This window comes from Dreissena polymorpha, chromosome 8 (assembly GCF_020536995.1).
Source record: "Dreissena polymorpha isolate Duluth1 chromosome 8, UMN_Dpol_1.0, whole genome shotgun sequence".
Taxonomy (NCBI): Eukaryota; Metazoa; Mollusca; class Bivalvia; order Myida; family Dreissenidae; genus Dreissena; species Dreissena polymorpha.
The window spans coordinates 402,064-416,794 of record NC_068362.1 but is presented as its reverse complement, the minus strand read 5'-3'; the positions used below and the strand labels follow the sequence as shown (position 1 = coordinate 416,794).

The window sequence follows — 14,731 nt, the reverse complement described above, 5'->3', positions numbered from 1 at the left end:
TAAAATCGAAAGATCTCTCAAATACAGGTTTAAGTTCTTTACATTACAAACTAATAATGATTTTTATAAATAAATATTAACTACCCATGAACATATATACTGATTTCTGGGATCAGTAAATAACAGAGGAATCAAGCTATCAAGAGTAAAATACTACAACAATGACCCTACATATGAAAATCCTGCATTATTCAAATTTTGGCAAACTTAGGAGAACCCATTAAGAGTATTAATTTGTGTATCAATATCTGGTCTATTCATATTCATGACGGTTTTAAGGATACAATTTAATTGTGATTGTGACGTAGTATAAAACAGACCGACAATTCGTAGGTACCCGCCATTATGTAAAGGACACCGGCCGTCTTCAAGCATACATTGTCAATGAATTTATTAATAAGTACAGATTGAACAGTCTTTTACAGAACTTACTTTCAATATTTCTTGCCAAAATATATATCAATACTTCGCAATTAATATTTCGGATTAAACTGAAGAAAACATGTATTGGGACTTCCACATATTTCGTTATACAAAAAACGAGTTCATTGCCCATGTATCTTTTCCATATAGTTTATTCATGACAAGCATTAACGATCCCCCTTGGCATAAAACTAAACGTCAGTTAAAATTGCTTACAGTTTCGATTTCTTAGTTTTTTACATTGTGTTTAAATTTTAAACTTTTGTGTTGCAAACCCACTATTCGGAAAACAAGTATACGTGTTGTGTCAACATTTTAAGTTATAACAATATGCTTAAAGTTTATTTAACGATCCCCGTACCAATTTTGTTGTTACTAAGAAAATAACTGCCGAAGCATCAACACGGAGGATATAAATACACAACTGAAATAACGTTATACAGACGTTTCGTAAATTAAATTCTTTATGTTATTTCACAGGAACATTATTATCAATGAAATTTATCACTGAAAGGAACCGACATTGCTACTAAAAAGGTCCACAAATGAACGACTGTGTTTTATTTGAAGTTTGACCTCACCATACATAGAGCGGATAAGTGATGTCGACTTGATATTGACACCAGAAAGAATCATTTTGTGCTAAAGATGGCCGCGATTTATGACACCATTGGCATTCGGGTAAATGACATAGCAGCAGAAGAGTTTGTTTATATTATGTATCGAAAGCGAATAAATTATGATTAGTTTAAACATTATTTCTAATGAAAAGTTTAAATTATTTTTCACCTCCTTTATTAAGTTTTCTAGCGTGAGCGAACACCTGATAGTATATTGTGATCTACTTCTTGAAACGTGTACACAATTATTCATGTACTACGATTTTCAAAAAAATATATGCGCTGAGTATGTTTACCGTTCGTGCTTAGAAAAAAATATCAATGGGGCATGATTTAAGAAATAAGTGAAATCGATCACTTTCATAATGACTAAATCGTGAAATGCTGTGACTGACGTAAACAAATAGTCGACTGCACTTACCCCATCATAAGTAAAGCAAGTTAATTTGCAAACTCGAATTTCGCGAGAAAGTCTACCGTTTACACTTCATTTGTAAGTAGATTTATAAACTTTAACAAATAGTCGCCATAGCTATTTGAATCAAGGTCACAGACTGCCCTCCGGGTGGGGCATCTCTGTCAAATGAATCAAAATCACATAGGATTCTGTCGTTTTCAATAAAAGCAGCTTTATGGCCGCTTACAGCATTTGTGTCACCCGTGATAAATACGTTTCCATTTTTATTCAAAGATGTTTCTTACAATATTCAGGCTGCTGATCTATTGATCATAATCTATTGTGTGCAATACTACAAAGCCTTGGTTTCCATAGCGGTATTGGGTGTGCACTTTACTTTTAAAATAAAAGCTCATTTAATAGCATTAACATAGTTTTGAAACGGGAACTAGATCATACCCAATACAAGTTTTATTTGTGTATGTTTTAATGTGTTGCGTTGTGTTTGGCTAGTTAACACTAAGTACAGCTTGAGTTCTTCATTATACTTTAACGTATTGAGTAAAAAATGCAATACAGAACATACCAAGCCAGTGTTGGCCGTCCTTTTGTCCGAATCCGTGTTCAATTTCACTGAAATATCGATAAAAATCCACACTGCCATCGAACCGTCTTTGGAAAACCTAAATTATATTATTTAGTGATAGCAACAATGTCATCAACAACTTTATTTATAAACCATTCATTGGTTTAGAAATCTCTCATAGTGCATAATTATTAAATATCAAGTTTCTTTAAATACACATCGGTAACACATGTATTATTGATATAACATATTTTAAATAAATCCTACCCTCCCCCTCCATCTGCGACCATGTCACAGTACACCTGTATCTTGGTGTTAGTGAGATGGGTGGTGATGGTGTACACACCACTTTGCTTTGCGGCATCGCTTCTAAGAAGCTCGGAGCAATCTTTGAATGATCCTGTATTAATACAATGGATTTTTATTGTCTGAATAGTGAAGATTGATCGCAGATATAGTTCACATTACCCAGTATACATATTTAACAGCTTAAAAATGAAAAAAAGTAATATATTATTATCGAATGGTAAAATATCCTTGATTCTTAGTTGCCTGAACATTATTAACAAATTGGTCGAACGGAAAACAGAAAAGCATATCAACTGTATTTCAAGAGCCTTAAACAATTTTATGACAGTACAACGATTCGGGTTAGTAGCCGTCACCAACTGTAAAAGTTGCCATTGTATTGATTTCGCTCAATAAATGTCCCAGCATATCTGACAATGAGTAGGTGTGCCTACGACCTCAAATCTGTATAAAATAGTTTTGATCTTAGTATAACCAATATGACTTGGTCCTCATTATTAAACTTTTTAAAACATCGAATCATATCATAACTCATTTTGGACTGTACCTTCTGGGCAGTTTTACTGATGGTTATATCTAGGGGGGTAACCAGTTTTAATTTAAGGGCATCATTTGCACAAACATTTTGCAGGGCCATTACATGATGCTTAAGACAAGTATATAGGCTACCGTGCAGCTTTATATGGAATAAGTGATATATTGAACGTCATCTATTGATGACGTTTAATTGAACGAATGTTTATTGGGGCTAAGTTTCATCGAGTTCCAGATTAGCTCTATATGGCAGACATGATATAACGACGTCGATAACTATAAACAACATACTGGGGCGCGTACGTAACATATGAAATAACAAGCCGCCAGGCTGAAAGCTGTCATTTTATTGCACATCTGTAATGATTCGAGGGCTGTAGAATCGTAATTTGACGAAAATTAAGTTTAATATCCGACCATACAATATAAAGAAGTGAAACTCCAGCTGCTGGAGCAGTATTGAATTTTCATTAAAAACAATTAGTTGGTCCTTTATTTAAGGCAAGTGACCGATTGCCTAAACAGTACAAAACAGCACAATACAGCACAATACAAACCAACATAAACACAAAATATTCTTTAAGTTTTCATTTTCTAATATTGCTACGTTTGTCTCATCAAGACGTTTCAGACATCAAACGATTTACGCAATAAATTCATAATGTTCGTCAGATGAGGACATTATTACTTTAATATTATATTAACTGCAAATACTAGACACGACTTTGTATACATATATGTACAATATAATGCATGTAGTTGCGTTGCCATGTAGCTTTTTTATTTTACGTCTGAATGCGGATACAAGCATTTAACATGAATATGAATACGTTTGTGTGTTCATCAAATCAGAAATATGAGCATTTTAATTGATTAAAAGTATACACAGAGTGAGTGTATGAACAAAGCTACGTCAAATAAACTTCGACCTACAAAATAAATGTGTTTTTTTCGTTAAATGTATCAATTTCTTGGCATTAATACATATTTTTAAGTCAACTAATACATTTAATAAGCAAGGAATATGTATTTACTGATTTTTTCACAGTCCATTCGGTAACGCATGCGCATTTGTACGAATTTATTCCGTCCGTGCATTTGCCGCCATTTTTGCAAGGACCGGGCGCACATTCATCAATATCTGCCAGATAAAAAAATATCTGCGGTTGTTTGTGTTGTTGTTGATCTTACTGTTGATGCTGCCGATGAAGATGCTGTGTTGTGTAAATATTTCCAATTTTCTTATAAAATTATAAATAAAACATAAGTTGGAACAATGACAACTGGAAATCACACGGACTTACTGATCGCACAGTTTGTTATCGCGTATCCCGCCACGCACGTGCACGTGTACGCGTCCGGCAGGTTGTTGCACGTGGTGGCGTTCTTGCACGGGCTACAGGCACACTCGTTCAAATCTATATATTATACAACAACAACCATTTCAGCGCTTTGACAACAACTAATTAAACAATTAAACATTGACGTTTATTGGTTTTTTTTTCGAGAGATATATCTCTCACGTATTCCAATCTTTTAAAATACAATTGTGGCTAAAATGTATTAAAAATGAATTCCGAGCTTTAATTGTGTGATATTATCTTACAATTTCAAAGATATACTTTCTATCAAAAACAGTTTATGCAAAAAATATTGAATGAAATCTTCGACTATATGATCGAATCTTATAAAGTGTGCATTAAGGTTAGAAAGGTCTTCATGCATTGAAGGGGATATAGGTTGCGAGGTAAGAACGATCATTAACAAGAATTTGAAAGGGGGTCAATACCTACCAAGGTGACAACGGTCTCCTTGCCAACCGCTCTTACAGATGCAAGTGAAGCTCGCAACTCCGTCCACGCACTTGGCGCCATTTTCACAAGGTGTCGAGGAACAAATTTCAATGTCTGGCAAACATGTAAAAACGGTATTGTTAACAATGTTAAAACAGTATGGTCAACAGTGGTAAAACAGTTTGGTCAACAGTGATAAAAACAATATGGTTAACAGTAACAAAACAGTATGGTTAACAGTGATAAAACAGTACGGTCAACAGTGGTAAGATAGTATGGTCAACAGTGATTTAACAGAATGGTCAACAGTGATAAAACAGTATGGTCAAAGTGGCTAAACAGTATGTTCAACATTGGTTAAACAGTATGGTCAACAGTGGTTAAACAGTATGTTCAACATTGGTTTAACAGTATGGTCAACATTTGTTAAATAGTAGGGTACACAGTGGAAAAAAGTACGGTCAACATTGGTATAACAGAATGATCAACAGTGGTAAATTCTTGCTTATAATTATCATAGAAACATTACGATTTGTATCCATGTGCCAACACTGTTTTAACCAATTTCATGAATTGTAAAATAGTCGATTATACACATTTATGGACAGAGATAAAAAGATTTTATGATAATTATTGAAATTCAAAAAATACATATTTTTTAAATATTAATTTGATACATGCATGATTTTTGTAATACAAAAATACATTAAAATATGTGTACATTTACGTCTTCTTCACACGTTCATATAGTTGTTTAAAATGTGAATACATGTAGTGCCATCCATTGCAGAGCATCCATCAAACGGACAAAGACAACGCAAAAGAACTTACTGAACTTTCGCATGTCTTGCCCTCATATCCGGCCACGCATGCGCACTTGAAGTCGTTGATTACATCGCGTCATTTACCGCCATTTTGACAAGGGTTGGGACGACATTCGTTGATGTCTGAAATGCAAAGAATACTGTATTACCCAAAACTTCAGTAAAACATTATAAAACTTTAAATAATCCAAAGGAGGAAGGATATTGCATAACCAACAGAATACATTGCTGTTGCTTATGAAGATAGAGAAGATTATGAAGATGAAAAGCTAGAGAGCATTAACGTTTACCCAAGAACTACAGTAAGTGAATATGCACTTTCGCAAGATGGCGAAGCAACAACGCCAGAAGATAAGATTAAATGTAGACGATATAACAGATTATCAACATGGGTACCCTGAAAGTCTACATGTACATTCACCATATGTTAGCAGTGATTATACAGCAACTTGAGGTGCAACTGAACGATGGATAAGAAAACTGCCTATTCCGAGACCGCATGCTGAACGGTGAACCGGAAGAAGGTCAACACGGATCAGGAAACCACCAGCTAGATATGCTGACTATCACATGTTTACTATAACAGCAGAACAAAGACAGAATCGATTGTCTGACATATTATTACCTATTGCTACAGTCTTTAGACCATAAATCACTGCAATAGGTATTAGTTGCTTTATGTTCAATGATTCATAATAACTTGTGCAGTGTAAGTTTATCTACACCTGTATGATATGCATTGACGATTCAATATATTTTATCTTTAATAGGGGGAAATTAGCTTAAGAGGAAGCTGTTCAGTCGTAGTTTAAGTAGTATTGTAGACGTCTTATACTTAGTATGAGAATTACGTTGCTATATTCAAGTATTGTAGCATTATGAATGATCCAAGATACGGATGACGTATTTTTGGTAATATTACGGGACGATTTCTCACAGGGGGGAAGTATGTGACAGGGCTGGCCTATCGACGCTTGTTTAGAAATTGCTGAGTGAGTTAATCTTTTTAAAAAGCCTTTACTGTCAGGTGTGGTTTTATATGTTACATATGTAAGTGTCTATTAGTCATATCGTCTTGTAATTGTGCTGTCCGTGCATTGATTCGTAAGTATCCTGACTATATTTCTGTATGGAAATTGAAATTTGTTCGGTCAGAGGCAAAATGGAAACTTGTCCTTACTCATTCTTTTTAACGATCACTTGATGCACACATTTACACTTAATTCTAAACTTACAGTTCATATAACATCACATTCGGAGAGATGTTCAAGGATATGTATGTACGAGTCGAATTACATTTAAATTATAACATGTTCAATATATATTTTCCTTGAAAGAGTAATATAACAGTGCTAAACTACGCTGTTAATTTTCAGACTTAATCGAACATCTACATTGAGTATCTGCAATGAATATCTCCGTCTTGAACACATACTACTGTTTATATCGTCTCCATCATATGTATATTCGAGAACCATATTAAACTGAATAATTACCTGTTAGCTGTCTTACGTTGCAACCACAAAATATACCTCAAATCCCCAAGAAGTTACAACATTACAACATATCAAAACATGCCATCTTTTAATGTACCCAAACACTTGTTAAAACATGCATGCATGCATTGTTTTTGCTTTCTTTCTTTACTATGTTTTCGTTGAAAGAATACACAATTTTTTGTAACTCATACGCATTTCTTGTACTATTTTTAGAATTTTTAAATCACTCCAGTTTATGAAAATACATTAATAAGTCGGTGAAACACGTACTGATTTCGCATATCTTGCCCTGATATCCGGCCACGCATGCGCATGCGTAGTCGTTGATTCCATCGCTACATTTCCCGCCATTTTGATAGGGCTTTGGATCCCACGAGTTGATGTCTGGAATTAAAAAACACTCTAGCACGTCTAGATGCGCTTAAAATCATCATTTAGGGATCGTTATAGAAACTGAAAATTTCGTATTCGTTATTTCTGTCACTTATAATATTTATGTACGTTAAAAATACATAATTGGTTGCACTGGTGACCTAAAGATTTCTTTCAAGTATGAAGGTGTATTATAAATGGCTTTGGAGTTTCGGTTGGCTTTGTCGCAATTGTTCATTTTTCAAATATATTCCACTCGTCCTAAATTCAACGCTACACAATCGTGCGAAACAAATCATTGGAGTATCAAATACATGTGAATTTGTTTTATTCGTATGAAAGTATGTTACAAGCATAGTATTGATGCAAAGCATCAAAGGGCGTCGGGAATTTCAGTGTAAAAGGCACTCAATGAAATTACATGGAACGATATTTTTTCTACTATAAATATTAAAATATTGGCCGATTATTTTAAACAAAATAGAAAAAGATACTGGTATAACCATTATCTATAATTTTGTGTTATACCCCAAATAACCATTATTTTTGATAATATGTTATAATCCCCAAATAACCAGTTTCTATGATTTTGTGTTGTAACCCCCAAATATTTCATAGTTCATTTTATTTACATTGGTTTCCTTTTTTTTACTGGCATCCGTGTGCAGTTTTCATTAATGGAACAGACCTGTGTAGGTTTTAAAAATCTGCTTCATCTTGCAAGCGTAATTTCATATTTTTCTCAACTTCAAGGGGAGATGATTCTGAACTTATTCTTAAATTGCATATTTACGATAGGGGTTGAGTACTCATTGATATGAAAACACTGTAAAAGTTTGAAAACAAAATGAATAAAAACTGTAAATTGCATAAAGAAGCAGCATTTCACAATACTTTGAAATTCAATAAAAGATCATAATAGATTTATTGCTCCGAAATTCATCATTTTCAAAAGGGGTTCGAGTAATACTGATATAAAATACTTAACAAGTTTGGAAAGATTCAGACGAAAGTTGTGAAATCTTTTAAACAAGTGAAAATTGTTTATTTTGTCAAATTTTATAGAAAAAAATCTGGACTTATTGTCCCGATGTTTCTCATTTAAAATGAGGTAAAAATACTCATTGATATGAAGACACTGTAAGTTTGGAAATAATCTGATGAAAAATGTTGACATAATCACATAACCAAGGAGTTTTTCATTTTTTTTTTAATTCAAAGAGACATAATTCTGGACCTATGATCCGATATTGCTCATATAGAGTTGGGTTGGGTCCTCATTGATAAAAAACCTGTGCAAGTTTGGGAACAATCGGATGAAAATTTTGGACTTCGAACAACGATTTCAAAATTTCTCAAATTCTAAGGAAGATAACTATGGACGTAATGGTCGGATAATGCGAAAGGGCCCATACCACCTGGAGAGTAATACGTGTCGCGCTTCGCGCTCTATATGTGGTTCTTAAAAAAAAACTCCGAGGAGTGCTTGACTCAAAGGAAACGGATTGCTTAGGGCACAGCTCCTCCTTGATAAGCGGCTGCTTCCTTTATCGCAACTCATTGTTACAATCAACAGTACGTGTCGCGCTTCGCGCTCTATATGTGGTAGGGCCTATGATAGACAACCATAAAAATACATGGATAATAGATCTGTAGTTTGCCTTTAGTTCTTAATATAAGAACACTTGTATTTTTTATAAGATATTTAAGTGATGTAAGAAATTTTAATTAACGTTGTCACCACGCGGCATCCATTAATTTTATTAAAAATGACCAATTGTAGTTAAATGGATTTTAAAATGTCTATATAAAAAAGCTTTATTATATTTATTAACCCGACTGAAAAAAATTGTCAGCCGCCGAACTGTTCCGTTCGTGTCGGAACCCGGGATTGAACCGGGGGCCTTTAGATGATTGTTGCGTAAACAACTTCAGTCTAACGCCCTCCCAACTGAGCTATTCCGACTGTCATCATTAATGTACTGCTATTTGGTGAAGTTGTGTAAAGCGATCGTTAGTATATGTCTATTAATAAACTAATACATTGTACGTTTTCGTACCACTACGCCTTCCAATAAACTTGCTTGAGCGATAGGTCGTCAAATATCGTACTACATTGATTCTTCACTAAATAAGCAAATTAGAAAAACCACAAAATAAATATATTTTGATTATGTTTTGTTTTTATACAAAACCAGAAAGTCTCGCGCATTTGCCCAGTCCCTGTGATCTTTCCCCTGTGATCAGTTGTGGATCAGTTATTAATTAAAACAATTAGCTTTGCATTATTGGCAATAAATGTTATAATAAATGTAATAGGCACAAATACAGTACTTATTTACACTAATTTACACACAAAATCACCACTATGCAAGATAGTCTTAAAACAAAAATATATACATTGAACCGTTAAATAACTTCTCCTCCCATAAGCGAAAAAAATGCATTACATACTAGTCGCCGTCCTCCAGAGCGACGCCAATAAATTTTTGCGATGTGCTGTATCGCACTTGTTCATCGTGTCAATCAATGCCGCTCGTTCAGGCACTTCTGCGTGCTCGCAACGGCACACAATCAGCTCGTGCGAAAGAACTCATCGGAACACCATAATCATGTCATATTCCCTATGTATATCAACACACATGTATTTTTGAGTACATAAGTTATTAACATAGAATCACTTAATGTTCGTCAAAAAATGCAGCACATCTCTAAACCTTAAACACAAATCAATTCATAAACAGCGAAGTATTTATATAAAAAGCAAAATGAATTTAAAAAAAAACATGATCAAAAAGGCTTATTTAGTGAGCAGCTTTTTCCCTCATATCCGGCAACACATGCGCACTTGTAATCGTTGATTCCATCTGTACATTTACCGCCATTTTGACAGGGGTTTGGTTGGCACTAGTTGATGTCTAAGAAACAACAAGTTGACGTTAATAAGCGTCAATACTGTAATTTTTCTTATTTCTTAAAAAACAGTGAATACAAATAATTTCACATTGTCAATGCTAGTAAAACGACACGGAAATACGGTCGTTTGAAAGAATTATGTGTTTTTGTGTAAATATGCATACCTCGGTTACTTGAACTGCTCAAACAGTTCTTTTGTTGCAAATTCTTTTTGTTTGTAATAGACTTTAATCGTAAACCAGAACAAAACCTACGAAATGCGACTTATTATCTATAACGTCGATCTTAATAAAACGTATTTGAACATTTAATTATATATTTTTCGAAATTCTTACTGATTTCGCAGCTCTTTCCGTCATATCAGGCTGCGCATGCGCAGTTATAGTCGTTGATTCCATCAGTACATTTCCCGCCATTAATACATGGATTGAGGTCACACTAATTGATGTCTAGCAAGAAAAATAATGAGTTGCGCATTAGCAAACTCGTAATTTTAGATCTAAACAATTTCGTAAGATATTTTTGTTGATAACGACTTTGGTTGGAAATAGTGTACATCTGAATTGTAAAATGGGTGCTATAAGACATATACAACTGTTTAAGCCGATGGAATTGGTATATTTATAATTCAACATGATACTAACTGATTGATCTATAAACAAAGAACAATTTCGCTGTTAGTCTTTATGATAACCAGTGTAGAAAAAGCTCACGATCCTCTGACTACAGATGAGAAAATAAGAAAATGTCATTTTTCCCTTACATCGACCCTAACAATTTGGCAGGTAGGGCGTCTAATTTTGCGTTTCTTTAACCTTTTTACGAATCAACGAAATGGGATTGCATGCATTAATTTTCCAAATCTACGTATAACATTATTTTTAATATTATTTATTTAATACTTTAACACTATAATATAGCATAATTTAACATTTTATTATCGCAACAGTTATCGCAAACTAAATAGTAAATTTTGTGAATATTCTCGAATGTTGCAGACATGATTCAAAATTCAACCTGAAAACAAGAAAGTTAAGTGTCGGCGCACAAAATTAGGGTCAGTCGGATTCGTGGAAAAAAAAAATTTTTACGCCTGCAGAAAATACAGCGCTCAGATCATGTAATAGTGTATGCATAAGTTGTGCATACTTATTTTCTTTGATCGATCGATACACAACTCTGTGTTGACATCAGGACTCAACATCCTTGTGTTGTACTAGTTAACAACGCTAAATCTAAAATGACTTCTTAAAACCTGCATAATATCAAACACAAATCTATCTAGCAACCATGTCAATGTTCATATTTAACATATTCTTACTGATTTCGCGGGTTTTGCCATTGTATCCGGCTTCGCATGCGCATGTAAAGGCATTGACACCGTCAATACATTTGGCTCCATTTAGGCAAGGATTTGGGTCGCATTCGTTGATATCTGCAAACCAATCATTTATAACATTAAACATTATCCTGAAGTTTAGTTAAAAGTCGGAATAATCATTAAATAAACTAGTGCATGCAAACCATTGAGTTGTATCAATAAAAATCAATCGATGTGTCTCCATTTATTTATCATTATACTGCGTAAAATACAAGAATACAACACGAAAACGGCAGTATTTTTACTTACTTATCTGGCAGCTCTTTCCGTCATATCCGGCTACGTATGCGCACTTGTAGTCGTTTATTCCATCAGTGCAATTTGCGCCATTTTGACACGGGTTTGGATGGCACTCGTTAATTTCTGAATTATTAAATGTTATTCAATTATCAGTCAAGATCAATTAAGCCTTATAACAATAACAATATCCTCGCTATCGGTATATATTAAAATGTTCTTCCTTTAAACATGTTCAATGAGGCGTCGTATGTCCCACGTGATTATGTCCGCCGACTATTTGTTTCCCCTCTTTTCATTCCTGTCTTTGTATACTTATAATAGATCTGAGTCGTACTCTGTGAACATGGAATTTAATGCATGCACACCAAGTTTTGTTCTAGATAAGCCAGTGCCGTCCCCAAAGGCTAATCATGGACGACACTTCCCGCCGTATTGGATTTTCGTTTAGAAGAGACTACCTATAAACGACAAACTCCATAAAAGCGGAAAGCGTAGTTCCCGATTTGCCTGTGCGGACAACACTTAACGCACATGCATTTTGTAATTTTGAAAAAATATGAACAAGTCCCTTCAAAGGAAAAAATAGCGCCAACACTCAATCTGATTCGTCTGGTAAATGAACTGTTATTGTACGTTTCGATATGTCGTTATAAATCGTTCAATAAACAACGATGTCGAGTTGTTAAACCCGAAACAATATATATAAGCATAAACCTGGGTGTGCAATGCTATAATCTCTAAAAAAATAATCATCAACATTTGTTTAAAGACACACTTCTCTGTTTGGGCACTTGCCATGACGTAATTTTGGAATATTTTCTGTGCGCATGTGATAGGAAAAACGTTGTTGTGCCCTACGCATTCACCGGTTTGTTTGAATTTGGAGACAACATGATACAGATCGCCTCCGTTAGATAAGGAATACACGCGATTCGTTTGTACATGTAAATATCTGAATAATATTGAATCCGTACTCATGCCATTTCGCGTGAAACAAGAGCAAGTTTTTGTATCATTTCAGTTGTGTTTTGTTTACATTAATGTCCTTCATTTTTAATTTAAAACGTAAATAAAACATGCATCCATAACTAAAACGCATGTATGATACACAACATATTCTAGCCTATTTACATGTACATTTATGTGTAAAACATATACAAATATTCACATACATTGTATACCTGTACAACATATGTAATGCATATGCCAATATTACACATATTGAGCTATGGTTTAAAACAAAGGCGAAGGCACAAGCCTGAGTGCTTTCCGATAGCTAGAATCTTTCGACTCGACGTTTTAGTGTCGCTTAAATGAAGTATCTTGTTGGCGAAAATCTAGTCTAAGCGGAAAGTGTCGTCCCAGATATGACTGTGCGGACTGCACAGGCGAATCTGGAACGACAATTTACGCACATGCATTGGGTGCCGTTTTCCCTAAACGGGAATCATGAGATCAACCATAGTGATTCAGTGTAAAAGCGCACACATGTAACTATCGCTTGGTACTAATCAATAAAATCGATCAGTTATGCATTACACACAGCGTTATATTAACACAAGTCGTACATACGCGTATAAGTGAATAGCATTTCGTATGCATCGGTACCGCATCATGATTACGAAAAGTACCAAAGAAGCGAAAAGCGTGGTCCCTGATAAGCCTGCTCGGATTGCACATGCTTATCTGTGTCGACACTTTACGCACATGCATTAAGCCCCGTTTTACAAGAGTGCCTCTCAAATATGTCACTTGCATTGAGCACGGCTTTCTCATAGCACCACTCAAATGTATCACATGCAATAATTCTTTTTTCCCCAGAGCGCCGCTAAAATGCGTCACATGCATTAAGCCCCGTTTTCCCAGAGCGCCGCTCAAATGTGTTATGTGCATGAAGCCTTGTTTCCCCAGAGCGCCGCTCAATTGTGGTACATACATGCAGCCTTGTTTCCCCAGAGCGCCTCTAAAATGAGGTACATACATGCAGTCTTGTTTCCCCTGAGCGCCGCTCAAATGTGGTACATACATGCAGTCTTGTTTCCTCAGAGCGCCGCTCAAATGTGGTACATACATGCAGTCATTGTTTCCGCAGAGCGCCACTAAAATGAGGTACATACATGCAGTCATATTTCCGCAGAGCGCCACTAAAATGAGGTACATACATGCAGTCTTGTTTCCCCACAGCGCCGCCCAAATGAGGTACATACATGTAGCCCCGTTTTCACAGAGCATCACTTATATCTGCCACGTGCCTTAAGCCTGGTTTTCACCGAGCGCCGCTAAAATATGCCACGTGCATTAAGCTCCGCTTTCACAGAGTGCCTCTTAAACGTGCCAAATGAATTAAGCCTAGTTTTCACAGAGCGCCGCTCAAATGTGATACATGCATTAAGCCCCGTTTTTAAAGAGCGCCGCTAAAACATGTAACGATCAATAAGCCCCAATTTCCCAGAGCGCCGCTAAAATGTTTATGGAATGAGTGATATATTGGAGGTCATCTATTAATGACGTTCAATTGAACCGTTTTGTAGAATAATTTGATGACACTATATCAGCTTTAAAAAAAATATATTTTAAAGGCCACTAAATTTAGAATAAAAACGTCAAGCTTACAAGTTACCTCAACGGCAACGTTTATCCAATGTTTATAATAATAAAGTTGAAACGATATGAACTTCCATTTTCTAATCGTCCATCTCTTTAACGAAACGTATTTTAAACAGCTTTATTGTTATTGTATTCCTATCGACGTTCACAGTATGCATGATAAAAACATACTCCGAAATACGTTTTGCATTCGTTCGATGCTTTAAATTAATATTTTACTAGTATGTTTC

General features: G+C 35.0%; 1 protein-coding gene across 1 annotated transcript; it reads right to left on the bottom strand.

Moving 5' to 3' along the window:
- Positions 1–2,289: 2,289 nt before the first annotated feature.
- Positions 2,290–10,689, bottom strand: LOC127842090 (fibropellin-3-like). The gene is made up of 6 exons (XM_052371408.1): positions 10,609–10,689; positions 10,206–10,275; positions 7,256–7,369; positions 4,663–4,776; positions 4,174–4,287; positions 2,290–2,426 (listed from the first exon to the last, which is right to left on the bottom strand). Exons 1-6 carry the CDS (start codon positions 10,687–10,689, stop codon positions 2,290–2,292), a joined length of 630 nt encoding a protein of 209 aa, XP_052227368.1.
- Between the last annotated feature and the right edge of the window lie 4,042 nt (positions 10,690–14,731).